Genomic DNA, 16,997 nt, shown 5'->3' on the forward strand with positions numbered 1-16,997 from the left:
AAAAAAAAAAACCAACTAAAAAACTAGAAGAGCTCACAACAAACCTCACCAAAGACCCACCGGGAACCTCCCTACAACCATGAAGGACGTTCTTGGGACAAAAAGGGATAGTACCCCTACAACAGTTGAAAATAAAGGTAGCTTAGGGCAAGATATCTCCCAACTAAGTGCCAATTTAGTACCTTTGGCAACAGCTTAAAGAAGCATTTTTGTTTCAAAACTGGCAGGATATAAAGTAAGATCAGTGATCACCTCACTTTCAGGATGTAAACGTGACTGGAATATAATAAGTATGGTTTGGAGGGTCTTAAGTTGAACAGTCTCATCTACCATTTCGGCATGCTGTAAAAAACAATAAAAGAACACATATTAGGCATCAAATACGAAATACAAGCACTCATCATAAAGGAAATAGCAAGAAATGAGATGTGCAAAAGGCTACCAGGAAGAAGAGAATTTATCATGTTGAGAAAACACACAGGATTATTAGGTGCCTTCTGATTGGGAAGTTTATCAACAAGCACCAACAGCGTCACATTACGTCTACCAGTAACCAGTCTCCCTAAAAAGCACCATAGTGCAACACTGGTTCCTCCAAAAAATAGTTTCAGCTAGGGTTTAGAGCAAACACATTTTTAGTTCTACGGGCACCTTCTGATGCTGAAGAATCATCAGCCAACCAGTGACACAGCAGCCACCGAATTGCTGGATAGATATGTTAGGCTTTGGATGCCCAAGCTTAAGAAGAATTCCAACCCCAATCCTAAGCCAGTGAGCTCTATCCTTGGCCCATATAAGGGTCCATGTTGGTTGTTATTTTTTTTTGGGAGGGTGGGGGGGAGTATGTAATATCAATAGTCTTTTAATTAGCATAATAGGTTAAGTATTCACTCCAAGTTGTAGGTATCAAATGGTTAGTTTTCAAAATAGGGGCAAATGTTATAGCAGATCAGCAAGTTTCTATCTTCAAGTAACAGGTCTATTTTTTCCCTCTAATCTGTCCTAATTCTCTGTCACGTGTACTGTTTTCTCACTACTTTCTTGCTACTATCTCATATATGAAACTACATTTTCTTTAGTTCTGTCTCATATTTTTATATTTATTCTACAATTCATATTCTGTTCGGATGTTTATTATACCATTCTTTCTTTCCAGCAGTTATCACATCCCCTGTTTTCTCTTTGTTTTCGGCTTAAAACTCATGACAGAACCAATCAGCCTTATCCTCTGGTCAAAGATACCAGATCCTAGAGTGCTGCAGCAATCTGTGCTCCAAAAGGTCCACTCGACCACCAACAAATTATTGGACTGACATGGTTCAGAGTTTATTACTTAATCAGTTCTCTCTTCTAAACCCTAACTCATTTCTTTGTAGTTTTTTCTGATTATTCATTAATACTGCTACCTATTATTTAACATTATCAAAGCTCCTAATCATGAGCTTTAGTTTGGCCTTTCTTTTGAGCACATAATGGTACTAAAGATGGACCTACAAGTGAATTCCTTCAGAGGCCCGCAAACGGAGCCTTTAGTGTCTCCATGCTTAGCCTCCTCCATTAGGTTCTTTCACCAGTCACTAGCTGTCAACAAAGCTGTACTGGGCTCCACACTATTAAAAAGAGGTGTATCAATTTAGGATTTTATTTACTGCTTTGTCCAGAGTTTTGAACATTAGGTAGGTTTAGCCATTTAGGAGTTTTTATGTTACTAACTTTGCCACCTCAGCACAATGGTAAGTTTGCTCCATTGTGAACTAGTGGTTGTGGGTTCGAAGAGGGAAACAGCCTCTCTGCGAAGCAGGGGAAAGGCTGTGCACAATATGACCCTCCCCAGAATCCGCAATGGCAGAAGCCCTGTGCATTGGGTATGCCCCTTTTTATTTTATGTTAGTAACTTTGCAAGGTGCATGATTAGAGGATGACTCTTCTCATTTATCAAGTAATTTAAAAGCTTATAAAAAGGGTTGTAACCCTACGGCCCACAGTTGGAGCAGAATTTTACCACTAAAATTTTTATCATTAAAATTTGATTTGGAAAGAAAGAGCTTAGCTATGTGAAACCCTAGGAAGGACCAGGGTAACGGTGTAAGTGGACCAGGCCAAGGGGGAATTGATAAATCTTGAACCAAATTGTAAACAGAAAAACTAGGGTAGCATGCTTGAATGACCAAAGAGGTCAGTCAAGCCTTTATTTATAATAGAGGAGCATAAAACAAAAACAAAAAAGGCAAAATTATGAGTATGCCACCCCCTCTAGCCAACTATCATAAATTAGAGTCAGTGGGATGGAGAAAGCCCAGGAATGCCCCTGTGGCACCCTTAAGTACATATTTCTACACAAATTGAGCCCAAGCCCGGTGCATTTTGGTTCTAAGATGAGCCTGAATTTCACCCGAGTTGGACCTAGGTGATCTTTTCCATTCTAGATTTGTCTGCTCTCTATTCTTCTTTACTATTTCTCTATCTTTTATTCTCGTATTTTTCTTCTCTGCTTTTTCTCTCAAGTTACTGATCACAGGCAGTACTGTTCACAGTCCCAAAAAATATCTAATTCCTACCTCTTTCGTATTCCTATTTCTTACAACCAACTGCATCAGCTCTAAAGCTTGAATCTTCTCTAAAACCCTAGTTGTTTCCTATGACTCATCTCCTTTGCAGATTTCATAATCTGTCTAATCCAGATTTCTCCTTATATACGTGCGCCATCCAAGATGCTTTTTTCACCAGCTTCTCTTGTTGCATTGCCTTGAGTCCCTCGACCTCAAAAACCCCATGCTATGCTGCATCACTTCTTCAATTTCGCTTTACGAAAGATTAAATCAAGATAAAAGATCGACTTCCCTAGTATTTCTTGGTGACCAATCTTAACTACACGTTGTTTATAATGAGTTACACAATCGAACTCCACTGTGTCCCCATTTGGCTTATTCATAGAACTTGCAAATCAAATCATTACTCATTTAATAGCTGTAAGGTCTAACATGGAAGTCGACCATTCTATAGTATGAACAATAAGCTAACGCAAAAAAATCTGCTTAAGGGCATTTTCCTCCAAACTAGCCTTGTCATAATAGGTTTGTTCCAAGTATCACTTGATTAATTGTTAAACTAAAGTTCGAAAAAATATAGCTATGCAAGGGCATCAAGGCTGATGCAGTAGCAATATCATGGCTGGACCAGCATGACCCAATCTGGAAACCCAGACTGAGATGAACGGGTCCCAAAACCGACTTTTGGTCCAAAGGAAGTTGGTAGAAAAATAATATTGTAATTATTATTATTTTTTTTTTGGATGAATAATATTGTAATTATTATTGGTTAGCAACGTAGGGAATTTGATTGAGTTGTCAGTTTCCTTATTTGAGTTAGTGTCCTAGTTTGAGAGTATTTTCTATTTTTTAGGAGTATTATTTTCTTAATTATGTGCTTGTAACCTGAAATGAGAATAGATAATTGAATTGAACAAAGAAAGATTTTCCTCACAAGGTGTGAGTTGTGTGTGCAGTTGTTCCTCTCCTTTCTGCTCCTCTTCTTTTTCCCTAATCCAGAACTTTCCCATTCAGATATGTTTCCTTCATAGTTCTCTTTTATTTCCTGTTCCTTCTTCTTCTTATGTTTCTTTTTTTATTCTATTCTTTGTTTCGGATTTGTTTACTGTTGTTCCTTCTACTACTTTGTTGTTGGCTCTAATATTGGGTTGGGAAAAAGTTGTTAAACTCTTTATTCCTCTACCCATTAAGCCTGAGATTTTGGAGGTTAATACAGTAACCTAGGGACAGCTCAAAAGATCCAAAACCATATATAATGCCAAACGACAGCAACATAGCTATCTCACAACAGGAAGGAATTCCCCAAACATAATCTTGGTCTGATGACTCCTTGCTTTGCAAGCTCATCCACACAATAATGACAGACCTAGAGGATATGTACATTGTGGATGCCAAGTTACTAATGGTTAAAAACAAAATATACCATTGAAATTTGTGAATTGGGTTTAAAATTTGGTCTATTTCGCAGGCCATCTTGAATGGCCATTTTGGTGGCCAAATGATGGAATTTTGCCTTGAAATTTCTTGTAGTCCCTATTTAAGCATTTTTATGCATGTTTGAATCAGTAGATTGGGGGGGAAAAAAAAACCCCCAAGGTGGAAGTTTGCTTCAGACCCAAAGTTGCTACTGTACACTGTAGAGGCGTAGACTATTGCAACATTTCCTTTATATAGCCTATTCTACACAGTTTGGCCTATAACATACACCATTAGATAAAAATAATTGAAATCTGCAATAGGAATGAAGAACCATAAAAGTGGAAAACAGTACACAATTTCAACCATTTTGAGCTAAATTTAACGGTCATTTCACTGAAATTTTGATCAAAGCCTTGTAAACCTGTAGAGTCATGGGTGGTTTCATTTTGAACAGGGTCAAAAACAAGATCAATTGTCGAATACTGAAATTTCGAACTATGAATAGTATGCATAAATCTCCAAGGGAGACCATCTCCAAAACAACCCCAACTAATAATAATAGCTGAATTATCCTGAACAATAACCTGCTGGAAACCTAGTCTAATCAGTTGCGAAGTACCAGTAGAAGAGACACCAAATCATAGTTGTCAAGAGTCGCCTAGGCGTCCAGGCTCCTTTTTTGCATGGGCACGTTGTTGGTGTCACCTTAGTTTGTGACCCCGCCCCTCCAACGCCTTGGGTCACCTAGTACTTTGATAACTATCCACCAGCTCCACTGTTAGAGAACTCCCCTCACCAATAGGACCTGAGTACACAAAAAGGACCTACTGTCCACTGGATTTTATTGCACCACCTATGCTGAAAGGACCCTTATTGCCAAAAAATGACGACAAAGTTCAATTCATAAGTCCCTCAGGAGAAGGGAGCCACATCAGGCTGGTATTCCACTACATTGGATCTTATCACTAAGTTGAGGCCCCAAGACCACCACTCTAACCCCTCAATCCTCCTTCAAGCTCAAATTAAATCTGAGAGTTTCAAGACCATGGGAAGAAGAATTGCAGGTTCCCTTTCTGTTCCTTTGAGCTATACTGAAGTTACAGAGAGGAAAGGCAAAACAAGCATCCTGGGGTTCTTTCAAGTGTCATGGCCATGACCCGCAAAAACCCCAGTGAGGGTTATCTGTTGGATCTGAGACTTTAGGAGATCAAAGTTCTATGAGCCTACTCTGTGACTTTTAAATCTTGTAATCTTTGGAGTCCTCGCCTGTTTGTCGTAAATTTTACATTAGAACTGGCTTTCAAAAACTGGAATCTGTGCATCGATTCAGTTGGTTGCTGACTCTGATTTTTATTTCTTTTTATTCTACTATCTACATATAAAATTTTGTGAGATTCCAGCAGTAATGAGTTCTATTAACCACTATCTGGTGAACAAGTCAGTTTCAGATTTCTGAGAAAAGGTTTTCTTACTGTCACTTAAATGCAGTTGAAATGTGGCCATGGCTAACCGATAATATCATGCCATAAATGACTTTTATATGTATAGAGAAATCCCCCAGATATACATCTAGAAAGAAGGTTGTCTGTTTATAAATTAAGTGTGGTTATAAGCCACAGGACTACAGTTTGTTTAAGACCCATATGGCACCATCTAGTAAAGGTGGAGGTTCTGCTCCTCATTTTTGTTAGGTTTTTTTTTTTTTTTCCTTTTGAGACAGGTCGATTTATTTATTTATTTTTCTCTTTTTTGTCATTACCAAAGAGGGAAAAAAAAAACAACAGCCCCAAAAGATGGGGAGTGGGGGGAAAGAAATAAACAAATACACAAACAAGGAAAATCCTCAAGAAGGCGAGGAGTTAGCCTAGAGGGAGGAGAGGGAAACACACCAAGAGACAACACTATGCATCTTCCTCGGGGAGTAATACAAGAAGAGGGGACAGATCAAAATTTATTAACAAGAGGAGTAACATAGTGGGCGAGCCTGTGGCACAACGGTTAAGTTGCACTATCATAACATGTTGGTCACAGGTTCAAAACTTGGAAACAGTCTCTTCTGCGAAGCAGGGGGTTAAGGCCGTGTACACTTGCCCCTTCCAGACCCTACAGTAGTGGGAGCCTTGTGCACTGGGTTGCTCTTTTTTTCAAAGAGGAGTAACATATGAGAAAGGGATAATCACTCCAACCACCAACCAAGCAGCAAAGAAAAGGAAAAAGGATAAAATGGGATGGGTACATTTATCAGAATTAGAATAGAGATATGGGTTTATAAATATCAGAATGGGACAGTTTGAAGTTGAATGAAATTAAGTTCGATATTGTTCAATAGACAGAGAAGACAAGAGAAAGAAAGGACCAATTTCAGGCCGGAAGTGGTAGGGCTGATCTGCCTCATGCTTAATTCCTGTGGGATATATTTGACCGGCTCTGGCTATACTACTACTTTGCTGGCATTAAGGTCTTTGAATCTATTCTTGCTATTATTTTTATTTTATACTTAGTTCCAAAAATTCTTGATTTTTGCTTGCATTAAGGTTTTCAATTATTGGATTCTTCCCGAGAAATTCAGTATTTCTTCAATCTGCAACTAAGTTCTTCAATTCTTTCATTTGATTCACTGCAATTGATGGAGATAGTGTTACATCTATGCTGGTCAATTTCTTTGATTGATTAAGAGTTGATTTCTCTTCAAAAGATCAACTTTATATCAACTTTCACTTATTATTGATGAGAGAAATATCATTCCCCTCAGCCATATGGCACCAATTCCTCTATTACACCTATAGTTTAAATCTCATGTCATATGGGTACATATCAATAAGTTATTTAATTTTCTCCCTCCCAAACCCTACACCCTTCTTTCAGCCTCCTCTCCACAATTCAAACCATTCACTCCTTTCAAGCCTTTGAACCCCAATTATCACAGGGCTAAATCATGGACCCAGCATAAAAGGGCTACCTAGTTTGTTAAATCTATCATGCACGAATGTCCTTCGCACAAACATACAGCATGCAACCTCCTTCCATCATCTGAGATCAGAAAGAATAAATAACTAGATTCATGCCTTTTGAGGAAAAATGTATAAACTATATTATTCATCCAAATTAAAGGGCCTGCCTAAAAGAATCTGCAGTTAAAGGAAATATGGCAATATTGGCACCATAGTTGTCATGGCGACTAGGTGACCCAATGCATTGGAGGAATGTCTAGGCAACAAGGTGTCCGCCTATGAGTCCTAGCCTCCTAGGCGTGCATTATATGACTATATGTAGTACAACAATGATAATTTTATATAATTATGCTTATATGCAACATAGAAGCCATATCAATACAATATGGTATAGTAATGCTAGTAATGACCTAATATGAGAAAACCAACATACAATAAATAAAGCATAGGATAAAATATAAGCATTTTCATAAATAAAATATATATATATGGGAAAAGGTTGGGTATGCCGCTGATATCAAGTATGTTAGCACCCATTGTGTCTATCTCTCTCTTCCCTTTTTCTGAAATGACCCCCATATCCTTTCTGAATGATACTCCATCATGTGTTCCTATTGGTGCTATCTGCTAGCATACTTGATATCGGCGGCATACCTATCTCTCTCCCTATATATATATATATATATATATATATAATAGATCAACGTAAACTCGTGAAGTATCAACAACGTGTGTTATCGCTTTGGATCCAAGAAAGAGCATGGACGCCTAGTCAAAGCCTTGATAACTATGATAGGCACTTTGATGATCAAAGCAGATTTACTTAACTAATAGTCTATAACGTAAAGCAACATACAATAAATTTGCATAGAGGCGATATCGGAGGCATAAGATCGAATTATCTCAACTTACAGCTTTCAGTGTAGGAAGTATCTCCTTCAGAGCAGAGGGTGCAACAGCCTCATGAGATATGAGCTTTTGCAGACAAGAAAGGCCAATAACGCTCAACTTCACACTTTTAACCTCACAAGCCATAAGAAATATCCGCAGTATATCCTCATTATGGGCAATTTCACTGGGATTTGATAATGAACGAAGCTGCAGATCAATAAACAAGTTGAAATGAATTTCAAACTCAAGCATCTATTCTTTAACAAAAATAAATTAAATGAGAACCAACCAACCTATTTTTCTGAACTCTAATCGTCTACTTTGTTACTTTTTTCTGATACTTAAGAAATTATCAGAAGGAATCCTTTCTATCAAAAAACCATCTCCTTCTTAAGTTAATCACTGGAGTATCTGCTTAAAGCTCTATTACTTTGCAAAGAATCCATTTCATTTTTTGCAAAATAGATAGAACAGTACTATAACAGATTTCAAAGATGCTGATTCTATACCGTTGAATCAAAATAAATATGGTATTCCCCCTTTGTTGGGAACTTTCTTTGGAAATGTTCACAACTGGCAGATTATCTTCTTGTATACAGTATAAGCAGAGTAATCCAGTAGGCAGGGTTTAACATCCAAATCCAATATAAAGTGACAGAGCATAAAAAGCTTGTACTTTTCAACCATTCCCGTATTCCTCTTGAAGACACATCATAAGTTGTATTTAAATGAAGAACTCTATTGCAGTCTCTAGCATTTCTAAGTTCACAATCAAACAATGTCCCAGCTTAAACGTAAGAAAAAGATCGAACTTCTCCCACCATAAATCGATGGTTCCAAACAGAAAATTTAAAAAGAAAAAGGCTAAATTCAAGCTCCAGTCATTAAATTGCTCGAACTTTTACAATAACTTGTTAAGTCTCCGATTCTGAGTCTCTAGCAAATCACATTTCAACTGAATCTAATCACGCTTATCTCATCAGCAGCCCCTTTCCACAAACGATCTTCAAATTCAGATGCCGAAAATCCCAAACTAAGTAGCAACAAAAGAATCCTATTAATAATATCATGACTTATATATACTAACCTTCAAAATTGCGTGTTCGGCCCCATCTTTGACTGTAGGATACCTGCGTCGAGCTTCAGCAGACAAAGCGCGTAGATCTGCTTCAAGAACCGCCATGAAAGCCATTACTAGTTACTGGTTCTCCTTCGTTATTATTAGGCCCAATTTATGAATCTAACATCGAGGAAATCCTCGGAGATGGATGAAGAAGAATAACGTTAAAGATCGAGAAAGAGAAGCTTGTTAGAGAATGACTGCGTGCGCGCACGGCAGCCGTTGGGATTTGGCTCAAAGTATTGATCTTGCGAAACATTTCTAAAGCCGGACAGCCTGGACTGGACAGCCTCAAATGATCGGGCTTCCTACTCGGCCCAATTCTTTTCTTTTTGGGATCGGGCTTCCTACTCGGCCCGTTAGATAAGTCAATTTGAGCTATCCATATGTAAAGGTAGGAGTGTCAATCGGCCAGGCCGGGCCGGTTTCGGCTGCTGGCGGGTATATACTCTTGGACTGTGATCTATCTATTTAAGGAATGAGTGATTTTCAATCAGTTTCATGTTGGACTCGATCGAGTTTCAGGCTCGAATCAGTCTTCTTCAAATTGGACTATAATCAAGCCTTAAACAAGGTAATGTATCAATAAAACCTTAAACTGTGTTTCATTGTCTTAGATTAAGATACTTTAATATATTCTATTAAATCATCAATAATTTAGAAAATATATTACCCTCAATTGCATTCAATAATTAATAAAAATATCAATATATACTCTATTCTATCAAAAAAAAAAAAATCAAAATATACATATAAACAATCGGGCTAAATGTGTCTGGCTTGTAAACAAGTCGAGCCGATTGGGCTTACCCCTTGCACTATGTACTACCTATTCATAAACGGGGTTGAGCCTGAGCTCGAGCCCAACACATTTAATAATCGGTATGCCGGGCTGGTCTTTAAAAGATTAAGCTTGATTGATCTAACTGATGCAAGCTTGGGATTGACACCCCTATTTGAAGGCAACTTCTAGCCGAGGTTTATTAGTTCCAACTTCCAATACCATACACCCACGGGCTCTGAATTCTAATAGCAGACGCTGTGGCTAGGAAGGCCCTCTCTAAGACTAATGTGTCCAAAAGAATTGTCATATTTCATTTCTTGGCTGGACAAACTCTGTGTGTTTGATGCCTAAGGTTGTACGCATGTTTTGAATCCGTAAATTTCCTCTTCACAGAAAAAAAAAAAAAAAAAAAAAAAAAAAAAAAAAAAAAAAAGGTTTTCTATCTAATGATTTTGCCCCTAAGATTTTGATACCTTCTTCATTATAGGAAAAAAAGAACGTTACATGGTTGTGTGCCCTGCACCAGCATGGGGATCAATGAGAATGTGTTGAAGCACCAATATGGATGAGATTCTTGATTTCATAAGCGGTGAGACAGTAATTTCAGGAATTCCTATGTCTAATGCAGGAACCATGCGACCAGGTATCATTCTTTTTTCCATTATTATTTTATCCCCAAAATTTTGCACCATATTTCAGTGCATACAATACAGATTCCAATATCCACGACTTAGACAGTTGTTTGGTACTCTTATAATTGTTAGGTCCTACAGATTAAACTTTAACCCCCCAAAAAAAAAAAAAAAAAATCAAGGGATCAACTCTACTAAGTCCTGCCTTTTCTTTGTCCAAATCTAGTTTTTACCTTTACGAGGGTGTCAATTGAGATGGTTCTGGTTCCAGGTCCAGTTCAAGCTATGAAGGAAAAGTCCTAATCAGTTCCACCTTTCTAGAGCCAGCACCAATTCCATCCCAATTAAGTAATTGGTTCCACCAATGTCAAAGTTGGTCTCACTCCAGTTCCTAATCAATGTCAGTTCATATTTGGTCCAAAAGATCAAAACCCCAATCTCAATTAAGCCCAAAAAAGTCTTTTTCTAGCCCATATAATTTGGCCCATACGCAATCTATGATAATATAAAGGGAAATATATCCCAGTCTGACAGTGTGGCATGCTTTCCACACCCTCTCACATTCTGATTATTTAAATTATACAATGACATTTTCTCTCTCCTCCCTGACCATGAGACCCCTGTTTACGAGATTGGATTTTCTGTATATATGTTCACCTGGATGTACATATTATGATCCAACACATGTCCCTTTTGTTTCCATATATACCACACTTCATCTTTTGAATAAAGACAATAGGACAAATGTTGAGTCCTCATATGTCCAAAAGAACATATGTGTAGAAGATCCATTCTCAAACTATTTCCTATGCTATGACTGTCGTGACGACATTGGTGGCATGGGGAGTGAATAGTAAGTGAAAAACTATACACCCATATATAAAACCCTAATACTAAAATGGTTTTAGATCGATTCTTACCATTTAATCATTATGGCCCGATTTTACTTTTAAAATATAGATCACTCTAATGGTTTGGACGAGATCTGACCGATTAACATTTGATTCTAGTTATAATCTATTGCTTTCAGACCAGTTAACTAATTCCGGTCCAGCCTCTTGTGGCTAAACCCTGGGTCAGTTCTGATGGGCTTCAACTATCTCTCCCGACCTGGGCTCTTTTTCCTCTTCTCCAATTAATTGGGTGCCAATTATGATCTAAGGATTGGAAGGACCTAGGGATGACGCCAATTTGTTGAGATCCATTTCTAGGGTCCTCCCAACCCTTGGATCAGTAATTGGAAGCCCAATTAATTGGAGAGAAACCGAATACACTCAGACCACCCTCCATGCCTGTTTGTAGGAATTGGTTTGGCATTGCATTCTGGTTTGATAGCTCCTGTCTGTGGAAATTGCTATTCAGATGAAATGCGTTACATCTCAACCTGCTAATGGTAGAAACTCAAAATCAATCTCATGTATTGATCTTCGTTTTTTTGCTTAGCACTCACTCTTTGACTCATGTGACCCTGTCCATGAGGTCTTTTCAAGATTTCTGGAGTGCTCTTCAAATCTTGCGAAGAGAGAAATCTCCAACAACCACTGGTAAAAGGATACCAAGTAGGGATGTTTAACATACCTTATTTAACATATCTTTTTCCTATTCCGTATCCAATTCTGATTGTTAGAATTGGTTGGAGAAGGATAGGGATACCGTTCACATGTGAAAGCTAACGGGCAGCACCAATGAAAATGTAGGAGGGAGCAAAATACAAGAGGGGAGGGGGTCCTTTCAATATGAGAGAGAGAGAGAGAGCTCCTAGTTTTATGCCAATGCCATGACTTACATATGCAGCAAAGGAAGCTGGAATTTGAAGGCTGACAGCTCTAATGGTGGTTGTCTAGAAGTAGCTCAAAGAAACCACAGACTAGTGGTACTCCAAAACTGTGGCAACGAGCCAAGGATGACAAAAATGGTGACCCTTTAGCCACAACTTCCGTGAAAAAAAATTCGCAAAATACAACTCTATTAGAAGATTTCATAATTTTGACAAAAAAAGGGAAAGTATCACCACTAAGCCGCTGGCAAACGGTACATTATCACCTTCTCTCTCTCTTTTCACATGAAATGACTTCTTTATTCCTTGTTCTTTAAACATTTTTGTTGTCCTTCATTGGCTCTCCTTGCCCATGTAGCCTCCATCAGCCATTTAGAGATCCTTGCAAAATTTTAAAAAAAAAAAAAAAATCACTTGGTATGCTTATCACTGTAGTGTTTTATGTGGTAAAGTCTTTATCAAAACAATAAATAAATTTAAGTGGTAAAGAGAAAATATGGAACAATTTTTTTTATCCGTGAGAGATCCTACGCCATAGACACAGGGGGCACTGTGACCCTTTAGGGTTGCACCCCCCCCCCCCCCAAAAAAAATTTATGGGCAACTCTTAAATTTGTGTTTGGTATGCATTCGGTCAACAATGTATTCCAATAAATTGTATCAATTATAGCCTTAGTTTTCCACTTATGATTTTAAACATATGGACCCACTATTTATTTAACATATATTTGTCATCTCACCTTTTCAAACTCAACATTTTTTGAGTCTTGGGCACCTCAGCGTCTAAAGATCTTAACTCTAAATCAAGCTTTAAAAAAATGAACTGTATAAATATATTTTGAAAGCGTTTGAAATCATTAATGAGCATTTTGAAATTAAGACTATGTTTCATATAATATTTTAGAATGTATTATCAACTAAAAACGCATTCTACGAATGCATACGAAACTCTTTGAATTGAAAAAAAATGAAAGGAGGGGATAGCCTTTTTATGTCTCAACTTGCTAGTCTGCCTAGAGGCTCAAGTGAGTCAACAAGAATCCCTCTTTCCGAGGTTGTACCAACTAGCAAGTGCAACTATAGCAAATAAGGGACACTGACTGGCTTACAATAGTAGAGAACTTGTCGGGTGGTTAATGAGGTTTTTAAACTCCTCCCCCACACCGCCCCACCCCATCCCCCACCAAAAAAAAAAAAATCCTGATACTAACAAATAATATTCATATTGAGACTCCTTCATATTTTTTAGGTTGTGAATGAGGGTGAGTGTTGGTGTACGATGTCTTGTATTATGTCTTAGTTTAATCCAGGGAGTATTAGTACAGACCCTTCTACAAAACGGCTGTCCCGCTTGCCGATTAACGAGCCATGAGAGTTGCAATGGGCTCAAGAGGCCTCCTTGCGTAGCGGGGTGTAGGGGGATTGCGCCCGCTCAAATTTTTTATTTGAGGACAGTTTTGTACTTTTTAATATTAGGGATTTTCACTATATATTTGTAGCGAGATTTACTTTCTCTGTAAGCAATTCTAAGAGGTGTGAGGACGAGTGTTGTAACTCTATGCTCCATTGATAGTAATGCAAGATCTTATCTCACTGAGGATGGTGGCAATTTTACCAAACCTCGTAAATCTGGATGTATTGTTTGTTCTTGTTTTCCATTACGTTTTGCATCCCTTTTAGGTTTACGTTTCTACAGAGAGATCGAGAGAGCTCTATTCCAAGACTCCCAAGAGGTAGTTCAATATGCATTGCTTACAGGCTTACCCCAAGAGGTAGTTCAGTATGAATTGCTTACAGGCTTTCAAAGAATTGTGGATGAGTAATCCTACTGGTCAATCAGGTCATATGTTAGAACAACTAGTGGCCCAAATTGTTGTCATTTTTGTGATTAGCTGGAAATTTTGTTCATTGGGTCCAAGTTCAACCACTTGTGTGTTCATGAGAGAGAGAGAGAGAGAGAGAAATGGAGTATCCATGGGAGTATCTTTCTCTGTGTTGATATCTTGGCTGGCTGGTCACTAACGATCCAACAAAGAGAACCCTCACAGCTTTGATCTGAGATTTGATTCCAAAGACAGTATTTGGCACACACTAACTCGTGCCACTGGCCTTTGTTAGTGGTTACATAATCCCTAAGAAACTGCAAGGAAGTATGCTTCTTTATTATTTTAGTAGATTTCTTTTGGGGTAATGTTTCTAATACCCTTATATATATATATATATATATTTTTTTTTTTTTCAGAAAAGGAAGTCAAACAGTGAAGTAGGACCGTCTCTGTATGTCGATCCAAAAATAATGAATCACCACCACACTCCCTCTGACCCTCATGAGCTAAGCAACGATTGAAACAACTCCTACATCACACGTGTTCTTCAAATCTTCTCTACTGCAATGGAGATAATCAGACAATATTTATATCTACTCAACTGGACCACATGTACATATCCGTTTTTCTGTTAACAAATATATGTTTAAACAGATTTCTTTCACCCATGGTGAAGGAAGAGTCTCCTCATCACGGCCATTGGTTCTGTTTGATTAGATTATGAAGGAATATTTTTTATGAAGCTTTATATTTTAATATTGGAGTCCAATCAGAAGGTTAAATGACTTGTAGTATAGGGATTCTTTCTTCTCTATGGGTGAAAGAAAATTGTTTCCTATAAGACATGCAGGTTTGATCTCCCTCATCCTGGATGAAGATGAGAAGTTGTTAACTCTGACAATTGACCATATCTTCCCAAGTCAAGCAATTGTAGGGGAAAGATAACTATGAGTTGATGAGTTTAGGCTTATTAGTCTTTGTACAGTTACTACTAATTAAGATCGTCACCAAATTATTCGCTAATAGGCTTAGAGTACTTCTGGATAGAATGATTTCTCCTTTTCAAGATGTATTTGTTAAGGGACGACAAATCTCTGACTATATTATCATTGTCCATTAGATTTTTGACTTTCTCGTCAAAATGGTAAGAGAGGTTGGATGGCTCTTAAATCGGATACGTCTAAAGCTTATGACAAGGTAGAGTGTGGTTTCTTTGGGTTTTTAGGTTTTAATCAACATTGGTGTGATAGGGTTAGTTACTTGGTATCTGGCCACTTGCACATTCTCTATTAAGTTACATGGTTGATGTTGTTATTTTTTTGCACCTTCTTGTGGCATCAGTCACTGATTCCCTCTTTAGAAAAAAAAAAAGTGTACCCTGCACATACTTTCTTAAGTTAAATGGTAATGTTGTGTTTTTTGTTTAACCTTCTCATGACATTTGTGATGCCCACCTAAAAAAAAGGCGGTGTGTCTTATGCACAAGGCTCTCTCCATCGGAGAGTTTGGGGAGGGTCATAATGTATGCAATTTAACCCCATTGTATCAAAAAGGCTATTTTCCGAATTCGCGCTACCACTATGTCGCAATACAGCAACTTTACCATTATGCCAAAGTCCGCCCTCTTAGTCTTTATTTATTCATTCTTGTCATGAAAGGCTTATCAAAACTTCTTAAAGTTTATCTATAGTTTAACATGTTTAAATCTTGAATTAACACAACACAAACTCCTCACTCCTCGGAGTTACCAAGTTCAAGTTCAGATGAGAATAGACAGTTCCTTAGAACCCAATGAAATGGTGGTGTTGTGTCCTGTGGCCTACGATACCAGAAATCCAAGCCATCCCAGATTGACTCACTGAGTTCTGAAACAGTACCCTTCACTGTAAGTCCAGTCTGCCAAATTGGGGTCACCGTGGGCGTGGACCATTATAATTAATTCATGGGTCCAATCCAATATCTGTTATATCTATAGGGTAAGGTCATCATTTATCTTTCCAGCCTTCCAGGAGGACCAGGATAGATGTTTATATGCAAGACTGGGGGCTTTACTATACTGTACTTTCTTATGATAGTGTTTGAATTAATTGAAGTCCCAAAACTTGGGTTTTGGTAGTCTCTCACTTTCTCTGCAAATAATGAGACATGTTCTCGTGAGCCATTGGAGAGTACAATGACACAGGAACCTGAGCTCATCAACTGGGCACATGATGTTGAAAACTCAAAACAGGTCAGGTTTTATTCAAATATCAAAAACGCTGGCTTTCACATGCCATTTCCCTTTCAACAGATAAGGATAAATGCATGTTCCATCATCCATGGCCATTGGAATCTTAAGAGGATTGGTTTGATCATTCCAGCTCTAGCTCTCTCTATGTACAGTTCATGATTCTCAAGGGTAACCACAGAAAGCTTTTTCTGAGTTAAAAGGCTTCCCTTTTTGGGAAGAATATTGGCTTGTATTTGAATTCTCAAACCCTTCTTGGTTTCAAATTTCAATTGGTTCAACTGTTCAAGTACTGATTAATTGGTTATGGACACAAGGACCCTTTCATTACTCAACTGCATGTAAGAACAAAAACTATAAAAGCTTCTTGTTTTTTTCTTTTTGGTATAAAACTATGAGTGGCACCACAGCAATGGTGCCTGCAGGATCAATCCTTGTCCTGTTAAGCTGGTACTGATAAGTATTTTTGTCTCCCTGATTCTTCACCATTAGACTTGTTAAGGAAAATAGTCACAAGAAAGTAAATTCATGCTAAAATCTATTATCTTGTCGTGCATTATACTGACATGAGGGAGAGCTTCGAGTTTGGATCTCACCACATGGAATCTCACTGTTCATGAGGTATCGAGATCACTAGTCAGAACAATTAACTCCTCTCACCATGTGGGGAGCTGATCCGGTCTCAAGAACTCTTACATTTTTTTTTGGGTTGGGTTGGGTTGGGTTGGATTGGGGGCACGAATGAGAGGTGCTACTTAATTTCCAACATCAAAGATTTCAAGCACAAGAAGCTCTATGGACCCAAACTTATAAATAATCTT

General features: G+C 38.0%; 1 protein-coding gene across 4 annotated transcripts in view; it reads right to left on the reverse strand.

Annotated features, from left to right (window-relative positions):
• The window catches only part of LOC122088070 (protein MON2 homolog), a 78,838-nt gene extending 69,659 nt beyond the window's left edge, over positions 1–9,179 (reverse strand). For 2 of the 4 annotated variants that reach the window (XM_042657212.1, XM_042657210.1), the window contains exons 1-3: positions 8,898–9,179; positions 7,832–8,017; positions 253–342 (exon numbers count right to left, since the gene is read on the reverse strand). In XM_042657212.1, the coding sequence (XP_042513146.1) occupies positions 253–342; positions 7,832–8,017; positions 8,898–9,002 (381 nt within the window). In that variant the 5' untranslated portion in view covers positions 9,003–9,179. The remainder of the gene's footprint in view (positions 1–252; positions 343–7,831; positions 8,018–8,897) is intronic. The other 2 variants (XM_042657211.1, XM_042657209.1) reach the window with 1 other exon arrangement.
• Positions 9,180–16,997: the final 7,818 nt, after the last annotated feature.

The sequence above is a fragment of the Macadamia integrifolia genome, chromosome 9 (genome assembly GCF_013358625.1).
Source record: "Macadamia integrifolia cultivar HAES 741 chromosome 9, SCU_Mint_v3, whole genome shotgun sequence".
NCBI classification, from domain to species: Eukaryota; Viridiplantae; Streptophyta; class Magnoliopsida; order Proteales; family Proteaceae; genus Macadamia; species Macadamia integrifolia.